Here is a 14,074-nt window from a genome sequence, read left to right on the forward strand (position 1 = left end):
TCCACAAGGAAGTTAGAAGACGCACTAATCCTGCGTTTCAGACTTTCGGAAATAATCGTTTTTTTGTCTGGAACGCAGCATTAGCATATAGGTTATTGTAGCGAAGGAAGACAGAAGTCACCCCACCTGGCCTTAACATGATTAAACCCACCACCCCGAGCGCAATGCCAAAGAGTCATCGGTAGTGACGACACTCCGTCGCACCCTTAATCGTACTTCTTTTGTCCAAGGGTAGATTTTCACGTTACTACGCATCATTGAGACGACTGTTGTCGCCTGATGCCATAACCTTTCTGTGTATCTCTATTTAAGTGTCTTTGTAATCCAGAGGGTGGCGCTAAACATAAACTAGCAAAGGCAAGTGCATTCAAAGGCATTCGTTTGAAAAAGAATGCACAGGTACACGCACTGATATATAATCTTATATTTTATTCATACTCAATGGTTACAGTAGGCTACTTCAGACATCATTCACACATTGAACAGATTTTTTAACGGTGGTAGCAATATACACTTTTCTCTGAGTCAATCAATATTTATTGAACCGTAGTTTTGAGATTTTCTCCAATATTTTGAGTTGGTGGATAAGTTATATGATTACATTTTTTACTTGTATTTTAAGTACAACGGGTTGTGGAAAATGTTAAAGCTCAGTCTACAGCAGTAAGTGCCCCCAGGTCCCATCACATCAACAGTGCAAAAGCAACACCTTCCAATCTAGTGCAAAAATAAGAAAACAAAATCAACAATGGACAGCAGTTACACTGAACCCAATAGCCTAGCCAAACACTAACTGTTGCTCTAACACAACCCGTGATGAGAGAAATGTTCACATTTTGAAATCAGATAACAGAAAAGAACGACATCATGAGGCTAGTAAGATCTAACAGACTGATTGAAATTTAACCCACCTTCCATTCTTGCTATGTCCATTTTTCCATACAATGAGAAAACAAACACATCAGACCTGGGCCAGAGTAATACACACAGATATTACCCTGATTTCTGCGGTGAATTCTTGCCTTAACCTGTGGTGTTCAGTATCTGTATGAAACAACTGGGAACTATGGTCCTTCCATAGTGAGGAAAAGGTCTGCTATGCTCTGATTCATTAAGTCCTTGATGTGTTCTGCCACAGACACCAGCCCACATAGCCATTGCTCATAAGTTACAATGCGTTGGAAAAGAAAAGATTTGAAGCGCACACTGTGGCCACTCTGTCATCACATTCAGTGAGTCCATACAGTGAGCTGTGTCCTCTTGTGGGGTTGTGACTCCACTGGTATTGCATCAATGTCCCATTTATAGTTTGAGACTGGGAGAGGCAGAGCACACGGCTATTGGTCTTAGGTCTGCGGTACAAAATTATCTCCAGGATTCAGTTTTAGAATAGGGAGGGTAATAACAGGTCGTACACATTTAAGAACATTTTGGAGGCGTTTATGGATTGCTCCATGAAATCCAAATTGATGGTTTGTTTTTTTATAAACCACTTAATTAATACTTTAAATATATTCTTTGTAACTGAATACAGATATTTTTTTGGTAACACATGTTCGACATAATTGATCATAACTACTCCAAAGACATCCTGTCAGAATACATGTTTTGCTTATTGACTCTTGTGCTTGTAAATGTATAATCAATGAGAAATGCATAATCAATGGAATCGTTGTAAGCCGCCTGCTTTAAAGTAGTCTGTCAAGTACTGTCAACAAGAAGCCTTTGGAGGTTTGAACCGAATCCCATATTAAAACCTACTGTAGGTCACTGACAAATGACATCAATGCCAATCAAATAAAACTCTAATGAAATCTACACTCTCACTCTGATCTACTTCAAAGTCTCCCCTAAGGAAAAATGTGGGTGGAAACAGAACTGAATTATACATAAAGGCTTTTAAATTACTTTTTTCTCTCTCTCACTCTCTCTTTACTGTCCAAACTCTACAACCTCCATTGTCTTCCTTGAGGCAGCTACGGCTTGCGGCCTCCTCACTTGGTGACGGTATGGATGCCCTGTGCCAGGTAGCCCACATTTCCAGAGGTCACTCCAGCCATGGAGATGCGTCCGTCCTTGGTCATGTAGATGGAGAATTCTTTAGTCAGGCGCTCCACCTGCGAGACAACAGGAGTCATATGAAAATAGCAGAGAAGCTAAGGAACAGAAAACTACAACTGTTACGATGTACACTGTCCAGATTGCAAACTGATCTCACATTCCCAGTCTTTGTAAAAAAAAAATGTAAACTATTTCCCCTCAGAGCATGTACTTACTTGTTACTTGTCTAGTTTAAAAAAAAACTAAGAGTTTACCCATATATCGGTCTCTAAAACCAATACTACTTACTTCAGTTTTAAGTTAGGTCAATGACTATGACAATAACTATAACCATGACCTCCAGGGGGCCGGTGGCCACCAGCACCGTGTCCTATTCTGGTGTGCCTCCCTCACCTGCTCTGGTTTGAGTCCGGTGAAGCAGAACATGCCGATCTGGTCGATGACATGCTGCCAATTGTGAGAGGATCCTTCCTTCTTGAGATTGGCCTCCAGCTGCTCCCTCATCTTAATGATGCGGCTGGCCATGCCATCGACCTCCCCAAGCCTGGGAGAAAGAGCACACAGTTTACATCAGTGTGGATTTAGCTCAACAGACCCATATGTGAGCAATATGAGAGTCATGGGTTCAGTTCAGGGGAAGCGCATTCACTCTCTGTTCGAAATGGATACAATCATGGTGCAGCAGGTAATATTAGATTAATGCGCTAAAGGACTAAATTCAATACATTACTGCAACAGCCTCCTATTCTAATAAAGGCACAACACCAACATTATTTTGCCAGGCTACTAGCAAGATATATAACATAAATATCTGTCAAGTCATCATTTCTAGAAGAGTAAATAAGTTTACTTGCATTTTCTCTGTGCCATGTGTAGGTCATCACACCCACAGGCACAAATAGGCTTTCAACTGAACCAGCCAATGTTATGTAAAACCCTCAAGAGGAGTTATGCATGTCAGGGTTGGTTGTAAAACGATGGGTAGAGAGTGGCGTTTGTAGCAGACTGACCATTCCTTGTAGAGCTCGGGTGTGTTGAGGATGGTAGCGGCGATGCGGGCCCCGTTCATGGGGGGGTTGGAGTAGATGGGCCTGATGAGGATCTTGAGCTGGGACTCGACACGTTTCGCCTCCTCAGCATCCTTGCACACCACGGTGAAGCCTCCGACACGCTCGCCTGTGGAACAAGAAAGAACATCGTTGCTCTACAGATGTGTACGGCTCCTCCTTCCTAGAAGTACAGGATTAGTGTCGTATCAAAGGCTGGAATCTAAGAGTTAATAGCTTGATGTAAACAGTCTACTGCAAGATATTTTTGGTAACATCATGTTTAACATAAACGTATAATGCAAGCAATATGACTAACTTCAAATGTCTTAATGCACATGATTATTTGAACAGCTCTTGTTATCTTACTACACTGCTTAACGACTCTGCTGACCATATTATCAAACTCACCATACAGGCCCATGTTCTTAGCAAAGGACTGAGACAGCACAACGTTATGACCCTGCTCAATGAAGTGGCGGACAGCCCAGGCATCACGGTCAATGTCTCCACTGGCAAAGCCCTGGTAAGCCATGTCAAAGAACACCAGCAGGTTCCTTTTCTGTTAGGGGAGAAGAGAGCGACCTGATTATGCACCATTCAAGGTATTATTCACAGTATAAGGTGGGACGTGTTCAGAAGGAAAACTGTTTGGGGTGTACCTAGATATGAATGGTGTGAAGGTCTGCAGACAGGAAAGGTCTGGCTTACCTTTTGAATGTCAGTGAACGTGGTGTGAATGTTATATATTCTTGTGGGGGGGGGATTTGCATGAGCTGCAACTACTTAGTAAGTGTATGAAAAACGCTGCTGTATTCTTCAGTTACCTTCATCACTGCAGCCATCTCCTTCCACTGCTCAGGCCTCGGGTCTACACCGGTGGGGTTGTGTGCGCAGGCGTGGAGCAAAATCACACTCTTTTCAGGGATTTTCTAAAACGCAAACAGACCAAACACACCTAAGCATACCGTAGTCGTGTACAGTATATCTGATACTGTCAGCAACAGCTGTAAGTGTGAACGTTGTTATCCAAACGGTCCCAAAGAGACTAAATAAAAAATGATCTGCTCTGTAACCTAGACAAGATTCATAAGTGTTAGTGGACAAGCATCCAAACGGTCACCAGTGGTATTATTATCTAGTATTATTACACAGTCATATCAAAAAGAGGACATCCTTTTTTTTGCCCAATTTCTAGTTACTTAAAAAAGAAAAAAAAAAAACACTGTTAATTGAAGTCTTTGGGTACCAAAATCAATCAACTGCAAAGCATCAAGGCCTTACTTCATACTTACTAATTACTCGCCTGGTATTTCTTTACATTTCTTAAAAAGTTAATAGAAATCATAATATGGTTCCAAATGACTATATACACCTGCAGAAGAACTGGATTGCTCACGGTCCCTGATGACAATGAGAAAGTGATTGGGAACTCACAGAGATGTCATCCATGGCTCCCTTGAAGTCAAACCCACAGTTGGATGGGTCGTAGTAGCGGTAGGCCTTCAGCTCCATCCCAGCATCCCTGAAGATGGGTGTGTGGTTTCCCCATGAGGGCTTGGGCAGGTACACATCACGGACTGAAGTATGGAAGCGAGACTAATGGGACAGGGGTGAGAGGGCAGAGATAATGATGCCAACGATAAATGTTGATTAAAAAGGTGGGAAAATATATAGCATTGATACACAAGGGGAAAAAAAGTGAACACACCAGGAAGTTAGCACCGATCCTCAGGGACCCTGTTCCTGAGATGGTCTGGACAGTGACGCTCTGTGTGACGGAGAAGGAGATGTTAAACTGACAGAACCATCTTGCCATACTTTCCCATGAACCACGGTCAACAGGAGTAGGCCGTCAATTACATTCTCATCATGTGACAAAATTACAGTTCTAAAGAAATCAGATTTTGCACATCTTACTCACCCTGCCACTCTTGATGACCTCACTGTCATGGCCAAAAGCGAGCTCAGCACAGGCCTTGTTGAAATCACCCAGGCCAACAATGCCCAGGTATTCTTTATCCATCTTCTTTGCAGCGATCTGTGCCTCAGCCTGTGAAGGGAGGATTTCGCTTTTATATCGATATTTATTCACTCAAAGTCAGACACAGCAGAAGAAGGTAATACTTAAGGGACCTGAGTGTTCACCTTGGTATTGCAAGGACTGACCCATACCCTCCTTCCTACCAATACAATAAATCTCTATCTAATCTCTATGTTTTCTTTTGGTTATATGATAGGGAATTATGAAACTCTGACTTTAATCAAGTATGTATGGTGTTAATCATATACCTTTGTTAGCTGAAACATGACTTTTCTGTTCCTGTATATCTTAGATTTTTAAGTGCTGACGGCTCTTACATTGTGTTTGTGCTTAAAAGTGTACCTTCTGTGTGTGTGCGTAAGCAAAGGCTGATACAAATAATTAGTAGTCATGCATTACGTTGCAAAATGCATAGTAAGATGACCTCGGACGTCAGAGACCCACCACGTGGTTATCCCTGCTGACAAAGTGTATTTGTGTCAGAGAACGATAACTTCTTTCTATATAAACCTTGTGTGATGTGTTTAACTTTGCTTCTCTCTTGTCTGCTGCAGTCTAGGAGTGAGCCTGTGCCTCTCTCTTGTCTGCCAGAACATGTGAGCCAGACAAGCTTTGTTGTTGTTGTTGTTGTTGTTGAATAAATATAGTAATATGCAGCTCCGGAGTGCTGAGGTAACCTGAGTGAACTTTCACCTAACATAATATTTTCCAATAATATGATCAAAGCCTTTCGTGGGGCTAAACACAATGTCTAAGATGCAAATGTATAGGGTGCAAACACAGTAGTAGGCAGCTAGAGTCGTACCTTACGGACACAGCTGAGGACATAGGGCTTGCCATTGTCATCACGGTAAGCACCCACGCCCAGATTCATCTTTTTGGGGTTGGTGTCCCGCTTGAAGGCCTCGGAGACCCCAAGAATGGGGTCGGGGGGGCCCATCTTCACATCTGTCCACCATGAGCTGAAACAAAAAGGACACAAACTCTTACTTCTTCATCTCATCAGTGCCAAATGTCCAAGCAAAACCTGCAATTTCACCAAGTAGACTAAATTAGATCTTAAAGGAGCAGTCCATGATTCTAATCCAATACCATTTTTTCACCAAATTGCTCCTTATGATCCTTTAGCTTAAGTGCGCTCAAAAAAACTATGTTGTATGTACAAAGTCCTGTCTCAGTAATGGGAAACAAAGATAGACGGCTTGGACCAAAAACAATTCCTGACAATCAACACGTTGCTTCAGGAACACTGAAGGGAGGGATGTAATTTGATTGGCTCTGGAGCTCAAATACCAACAACCTTCCGTGTGACTTCTGGACTGCATCTTTTACTTGACAGTGAAAAACCTGAGGCATGAGGAGGGCATGAGGTGGAAAGGAGGAGAAAATCCCACCTTTGAACAATTTGGTCATACTTTGGCTCAGCTCAACCAACAACTGCAAGGTTCCTCAAATACTCTTGGAAATACAGTTGCAACATGCCAGTTGATAAGGGTGAAACCTTTTCACAGGCAATGGCCTTTCACCATTGCATAACACTTGTGGTATCAAACAATGTGAAATCCTTTAAAGGCCAGTGCCACTGGCAGAGATATAGTATCTGGCCATTTTCCAAGGTCCCTATTTCACCATTTCAAAAACAAACACTGGCCGTTCATTTATTATAGTTAACTAGTGCTAGTGGCAAAGGTACAGATGTGACAGCATAAGGCTATTTCTTCCACCATCTTGCCACTGTTGAGGGCTACTGGGAACTGTCAATGCGATGATTGCTTAACTGAAGTGAACAAAATGAAATCAGCTGTTTGTAAGTCCAGAAACTCTGTTGCATTCCTCAATGCAATTACAAATTAAAATATTTTCCCACACTCCCTTGCAGTAAGCTGCTCTGGTTCCTGTTTATTTCAAGCTGGAAACCTGGAAATTAACTGGGGAGAGTTTTCCAAAGCCTTCTTAAGACTACGTCATTCAAGAGTTAAACTTTAAGCTGAAACGTAACGTTTCGTGGTGTTTCTTAGAACGTCCTTAGCGAAGTATACCTTCTGTAAGGAATACTTTCCTAAGGTGCAGGTCAATCTCTGTTAGGATCCTTTCTGCGCTGACACCTATAATAATATAATTAGCCTGTCAGTGGCAAAAGAAGCGGTTTAGTTTGACGAAAGATGCTTGCCCCATAGGATTACATTATATAGCTGTTTGAACTCAATACTGGACCAATTTTGGTTGATTTTGTCCCCACTATTATAATTTAAAAGCTAAATTGAGGAGACTGTAACATCAGCTAGATCATCATGCAAAATGTAACTCCATTTAAACTGTTTTTGTATTCAAAGACGGATGGGTTTAATCACTATTGTAGTAAACACACACAACTCAGAATTAAACGCTGACAATGAAAGGAACCATTTAGTTGGATTTGGCAACCAAAAGCTCATGTCTTGTTGCCAAGCTTAGCACCTACGCTTTAAAGTTAATGTTGAGCCCTGCCATACCTTAATACTGTTTTCGAAGCATTGAAAAGTAAACAACTTATGGATGGTATACCTTTCAAGTCTTCATAAAATGCTTAGAAACACCTTTATCGGAAAACCCGGCTCAGAGTATTTCTATGTCCTGAGTCCAGTGAACTACTAGGCTGATCACACCATTGTATTTAATCCAATGAAGTATTTCCTGGGATAAAGCCTCAAGGTTTAAAATACCTTTGTGCCCAACTGTTGTTTGGCTTCATAGGCTCAGCATGTGTGGACTCAAAGGTTTCACCATGTTTTAAAAAAGTACTGTAGCCATCTAATCATCTACCTAAGAATAACACATACAATTGGTTATTCTGAAATTCGTCTATAACTGAGGACGCATAAAGATTGAAATTTGAATTTGACCTGAAAAGGGTTTGAAAAGGAGACTGCAGAAAGACATGATGCATCTTACACATCTTAAGTGTTTTTTTTTAATTATTTTGTTCTTTTAAGAGTGAGATCCAAATGAATTACTTCATAGCATGGTCATGTAGTCTTTACTTTTTTTTTTCTTGAGGGTAATGAGTCGTTGTCACCTTTAACTTCTGTTAATGCCAATGCAACAATCCTTGCAGAGTTCTCAGGTTACCTCTTCAGCTTCAGCTCCATGTCTAACGCTAAATATAGTATGAGTGAGTACTAAAAGCTACTTCTCAAAGGGCAAGATGAGAAAAGGTAATGCAAAGGGCTAGCACAACACACTTTATGGATGGGGTTTGCATTTTGTTTTTGTAAGAAACGGAATGGTTGTTGCTGGGATATACTAATTTACATTCAATTTGGTGCAAGGAGAAACATGTCCTTTGCATACAACTTCCTACTAAAAAATGTTGCACAGCTGATATAGCATTAGGACAGCTAAAGACAGCCTTTTACCACAGAGTACAGATACCAACAGAATGACAATAAACTAGTGGTTTTTGAACTGCGAGGATATATTGATTTCACGAGGATTGCAACACTCACAACTTAGGTTTAGTAACAGTGAAACTACTGCCAAAACCTGGTCCTATAACGGGATTTGAAAACGTTAAGTTTGGCCTTTTGGCTACTCCCCATTCCCAGCTCCACTCATTCTATAGTGACCTATTTTACAATTACGTTGGATACGATAAACAAACATTACCCTTTAATTTACAATGTGGGTACAATGTGGATACAAACTACTCTCAACGCCAATGTCATTACATGCCCTAACGCTACTGCTACATCCAGGCTAGCTGATACAGGAGGTAGCTCCATCTGAGAATGACAACACAAGAGACTTCTAACAGAGTACGATTACAGAAAAATCGAGCGTACCAAACATCTAAAATGACATGTTCGGTGAACGAACCACAGCTAAAGGTCCTACAATCGGGTTATTTTCAAAACCTCCCTTGTTAGCCTCTCTGAAGAGGATAGTTAAGCTTTCATTTGCTGGAGTTTGACAGTAACGTTACTCTTAGCAGCTAGCTATTACTTGATGTGGACGTCTGACAACGATCTAATAATTTGTTTTATCCGATTACATTGATGAGACATACACTAGATTTCACTAAAACTGAAAAGGTTTGTCGCGATGCAAGTTATTGCTGCTATGCCTACTAGCATAACTCTTAAATACTCCAGCCACCAGCAGGCTCAGTTGCACCTCTTGGGAAAGTCATTCAGAAGCCTTGAACAACCTTGGCGCAGTAGATACCATTTAGCCAGCTAGGCCATGCTAGTATATGCTAACCCTAGCCTGCAGCAAGTATCCCAATGTCGTTAGCATTGTAGCTAACAAAACCAGATAGTCAAGTCAATTATCAAGGTGAATAATATCCCTGTTGACACCAAGCTGCAAACATTTCTTAGCGAGCAGGTAAGCTAAGAAACGTTACTTTAGCTAGCAAGCTAATATCAACTAACGTTAGCTATTAGTCCTGTCCTTTGCATACTACACAGAGCATTTGATGTTACTGAATCAAGGTGGTTTTATATCTTGTTTATCAGTCATTGCAATTGTATGAGTTGATTGCAGTGGTTAGAATGCACTCCCCACTAAAATAATGGACAAGCGGTGTGACTTCCCAGGTTAACTATGCTAACTATCTAGCTAGCTAAGAAATAATTTGCACTCTGATTGAACACTAACCAACAGGTCAAATAATGGTAATTACCCAATTAGCATGGCACATAAAGACATCATCTTACCTTGCACGAATAGTAAACACTCCAAGAACAGCATTATGGGCCCCAACGGTGGAGATTATCTTGCTTGATTTCAAGAGAGCCATGGTTGCAACTCAGGACTGTGACAGGCAACTACAGAAGACCCGGTAGCACCGAATGAACCTACTACGTGCTGTCAACGTCTGATAACTCTACAGCGCTGCCAAGGACACTGTGGAGAATGATGGTTAGTGCAACTGGGGTGGTATAGGATGATAGTGAAACCGCATTCAGAGCAGAGCAGAGTGTCGTCTAATAACCCCATGTAGGCTATAAAATTCGCACAAAATACATTAGGTGACACGTTAGAAAACGTGTTGGTGGTAGTAACAGGAAATGACCGTAGCAAAACGTACAACCCAATGTATTTAAATCATGGGAATAAAAGAAGAAACGCCATACTGAAATTGATTGTTTGTCTATCTTTTAGTCTGAGCTAGGCCTAAAACGTCCAAATACATTTGATGCAAGCTTAAGTCATAATTGACATGATGTGAAATGCATGACATAGGCTATATATGGAAATGAGTTTTCATTTGGCATTTAATGTTTAACATAATGATCGATTACATGCTTGCTTACCAGTCTAATCAATATCCTACAGAAAACTGGGGCTTTAGAGAGAAAAGTGAAATAATTAAGCAGTTTCTTTTTCCTGCAAACATAAAGTTCTGTTTGAAATATGTGCTGAACTAATACGGAGCCCCCTAAGGGTCATTATGGGAAATTATTAATTGATTAATTGTTTTTTTTTTTTTTGAGCCACCTTTGCGTTCCCTCGCAATTCGTCTTGCGTCCCATTACAACAGTCTACATTTTACATTACATCACAATCCTTTTGCGATTCCGCTGTGCATGGTCTATTTGCCTCCGACACACAACACCACGGCAGGGATAAGCTCATGGAATTGAACTTTGAACTTGGCATTAAATATGTGGATATAGTTTCAATGCTGAATGATAGGCATGGCTATGAAATCAGTGAAAGTACACTTAAACGAAAACTTTAAATGAGAGAGCTCACTTAAAGAAAGTATTGCAGTGTTCTGCATGATGCAGGGAGAAAGGGAACACAAAGTATTGTGAGGTAATGCAAAAGTATTGCAAGGGAACGCAAAGGTAGTACAAAAACAATTCCCCACCAAAAACAAAATTCTCACCATGACCTCCAGGGGGCCTCGTCGTATAACAATGATCTGTTTGCATATTTAGTCGCATTGTTGTCGACAGTTAAACCCAGGGTCACCAGAGATGACTCTTTCCTTGGATAGGCAGATCCTTTACTGCCAAGCTACCCCAATGCGATACATTTACCTGTTTATAGTACATTTTAAAAATAACTTTATGTAGACAGCAATTTCCTATTTTGTTTATGTTGGCCTTTTTCGCAGCCTGTACGTGTAAGTGTCTTTTAATGGAGCTTCTGAGTTATTCATCTTCCTTGCTCAACATTGATGTTGGATTGAAACTATTGTTTAAACTCTGTTGTAGGCTTTCAGTTTACTGTATATTTGCTCAAGCCATAGAGTGGTGTTTGATCTATCAATTGTTTGTCAACCAGAGTTCATGCTGTTTGCCATGATGTGGTTTATTCTGATATTAAACATTGCATAAAGAACTCTCAGTATTCACTGGGTTCATATTTCACTCACAAATAAGATGGCAACAGCAGCAAAAACATTATGTGACAAACACAATTTTATCTTTCACTCAATTTCTCAATTTTACAATTTTTTTCTGTGTTTTGTTTGGGGGGTACTATGCTCAGATTGTATAAAACCGTATCCTGTAATAGCACTGTAAAACCACATGGTGACAATGGTGTTCTGCCACAAAGCTATAATCTGGAGTGGCCATCTGGCCCAGCGCAAAAGTCCATGCCCATATTCCTGTGAGTGATCTTTGTAGAACTAGCGCAAATCTGCTTTTTCAGCCTCAAGCACCATTGTGTCACTGCACACAGTGCTAAACCACATCACACATGCCACTGATGTGGTCTGATTGCAGAATGATGAGACACAATTTATATAAAGTAACAAACTTTCCCAGGGGATAACTATATAATATTAAAGTAAAAAACAAAAACACAACATTCTCACCATCTGCTGTAAATACAAAAGGTTTTGAGTGCCTATATTTAGAGCCTTAGAGGGCATCACATACTTCCACATCACATCACAGTGTGTAGATCATTATGATTTAACTTCAAATACTGTGGCGTGTGGCTGTAATTGTTTTTGGTATAACAGAAGTGTGAGTTTGGTCTCCTCAACTCAGAGTTCAGAATTGTTTGGAACACTTTTTCAGTGCCACAGGGTGATGACACGGCAGATTAAATTTGCATGCGGAGTGCCATAAGTGCAGCGCTGTGTGATGTGAGCCATGCCCTGCAGTAAGAAACATGGGTGTTGCTCTCTCTTCCCCTCTTATTTTAAAGGTCCAGCTTTTCTGGGTTTGAACCCATTTTTTTGTTCTCTTTTTTAAACATCTGCATCTTTCATACGTCTTAATATTCTTGTCTCACAGTTATCTCTGTTCTCTCCTGCTCAGTTAGTCATTTGGTATTTTGTCATAGTTACACTGGCCTACTTTGTGTATGACAGACTCCTGAAGGCTTTCATCGTGGAAATACCACCAGGGAATTATGAAACGGAGCCAGGTGTCAGTGTGGTCTCTGCTGTTATGATTTTTTTCTGAATGCTGTCTCCATGCATAGTATTTACACTGTTGTGCTATCATACCAAACTCATTAGCTTTCTTGTAGATCTCAAATGATTTTCAAAATGAATGTACACAGACATTACATTCCTTTTATAGCTGTGTCAGTTGATGTGTTTGTGTGTGTGTGTGTGTGTGTGTGTATGTGTGTGTGTGTGTGTGTGTGTGTGTGTGTGTGTGTGTGTGTGTGTGTGTGTGTGTGTGTGTGTGTGTGTGTCACAGATGTGGCAGGAGTGAGCATGCAGTCACTGCAGCTTGTTTCAGGGAGCATAGCACTAACAGTGTCAGCGCAACGATGTTAGATTTCTCAGGAGCACGAGAATAAATTAAATGGTTCTTACTCTTTTCCACATTTCCACACCCCTCTTCATTAAAGTGAAGTCCTACTCAACAACTGAATTCAAGCGGAGTTCAGAACAGATATTAAACACTGTGCATGCCACTTTGAGTCATGGCTTGTTGTCTCACTAAAGACAATTTTGTTTATAGCCAAAGATAATGGTAATTGTGTGGCAGCACAGATGAGTTCATTTAAGTGTTGTTGATTTGATTTTAATCAGGCATTGCTTACTTGTCTTCTCGCATGCTTTGCAGATTGACAGCATTTAAATATCACTGCATGTTTTAGGCCTCTTGGAATGACAGCAGGCTAGAGCAGGATTATCTATTTATTATCTCTAATTTTGGATGTCAGTACTGTGTGCTTGCGGTCTGAAATTCATTTTAGAGCCACAAATACATTTCTATGTCACTTATTTTGTAGCATGTTTAGAAGTGGTAATACTGTCTATAAGAACTCCATGTTTTATTTTCCCACCTGAATGCACATGAGATTTTTTATGATTCTCTGACAGCAAGGTGCTGGGTCTGTGGGTGGGTAGGGAACTCATCTCTGAATTACTTATTTAATTCACTTGAGCTATATTTAATGATGTTATTAATAAAACAGCAGGATTCTCATTCATGAATAAATCATTAGCAGTATTTTCATATGTGACGGGTTTCTCCTGTTCGTCTTTGAACAAGGCAGGCATTACCTCTCAGAAATGTCTGACAGATGTAAGGCTATTATTATTTACGCTGCAGTTCATGGTAACAGTCCTTTTAGACCACTGACATTTCAGCCAGTATTATATAAAATCACTCTTCCTTTTTGAAAGACTTTCCTTAAAAAGAGAAATGTGTTTTCAACACTCCCTCGAAGAATGCAAATACTTCGTCTTCTTCCTCTGCATGACTTGAGTGTTTGCCATTTTCAACAGTCAGGAAAGATAAGATGGAACACCAACATCACATTCATAGTCATTGTCAAATGCCATGTACTGATTTACATCTATTCCAGTCAATTACAGTTATATAAATTATATCATTGATGTTGACATCCTTGGCTGATTACTTTTAGTTTTTTTTTATGCAAGGAAGATTGATCACGATTTTCATTTATTTATATCAATCTATGCAGAATTAGGCCGTCTTGGTTTATTTCAACA

General features: G+C 40.4%; 1 protein-coding gene across 1 annotated transcript; it reads right to left on the reverse strand.

Annotated features, from left to right (window-relative positions):
- Positions 1-409: 409 nt before the first annotated feature.
- got2a (glutamic-oxaloacetic transaminase 2a, mitochondrial) lies at positions 410-10,008 on the reverse strand. Its single transcript, XM_080842733.1, has 10 exons — positions 9,849-10,008; positions 5,957-6,113; positions 5,032-5,160; positions 4,819-4,878; positions 4,545-4,706; positions 3,935-4,039; positions 3,519-3,669; positions 3,072-3,237; positions 2,455-2,605; positions 410-2,117 (listed from the first exon to the last, which is right to left on the reverse strand). The coding sequence occupies exons 1-10, from the start codon at positions 9,929-9,931 to the stop codon at positions 1,995-1,997; spliced, it is 1,287 nt and encodes a 428-aa protein (XP_080698859.1). The 5' UTR covers positions 9,932-10,008; the 3' UTR covers positions 410-1,994.
- Positions 10,009-14,074: the final 4,066 nt, after the last annotated feature.

The sequence above is a fragment of the Sprattus sprattus genome, assembly GCF_963457725.1.
Source record: "Sprattus sprattus genome assembly, chromosome: 7".
NCBI classification, from domain to species: Eukaryota; Metazoa; Chordata; class Actinopteri; order Clupeiformes; family Clupeidae; genus Sprattus; species Sprattus sprattus.

Bases quoted from the DNA above. Each gene is read 5' to 3' on its own strand.
- got2a (XM_080842733.1), bottom strand. From the start codon at position 9,931: ATGGCTCTCTTGAAATCAAGCAAGATAATCTCCACCGTTGGGGCCCAT. The intron at 5,161-5,956 runs GTACGACTCTAG...CTCCCTTCACAG, and splicing joins TCCTCAGCTGTGTCCGTAAG to GCTGAGGCACAGATCGCTGC. The intron at 4,707-4,818 runs GTGTGTTCACTT...CTGTCCCATTAG, and splicing joins GGATCGGTGCTAACTTCCTG to TCTCGCTTCCATACTTCAGT.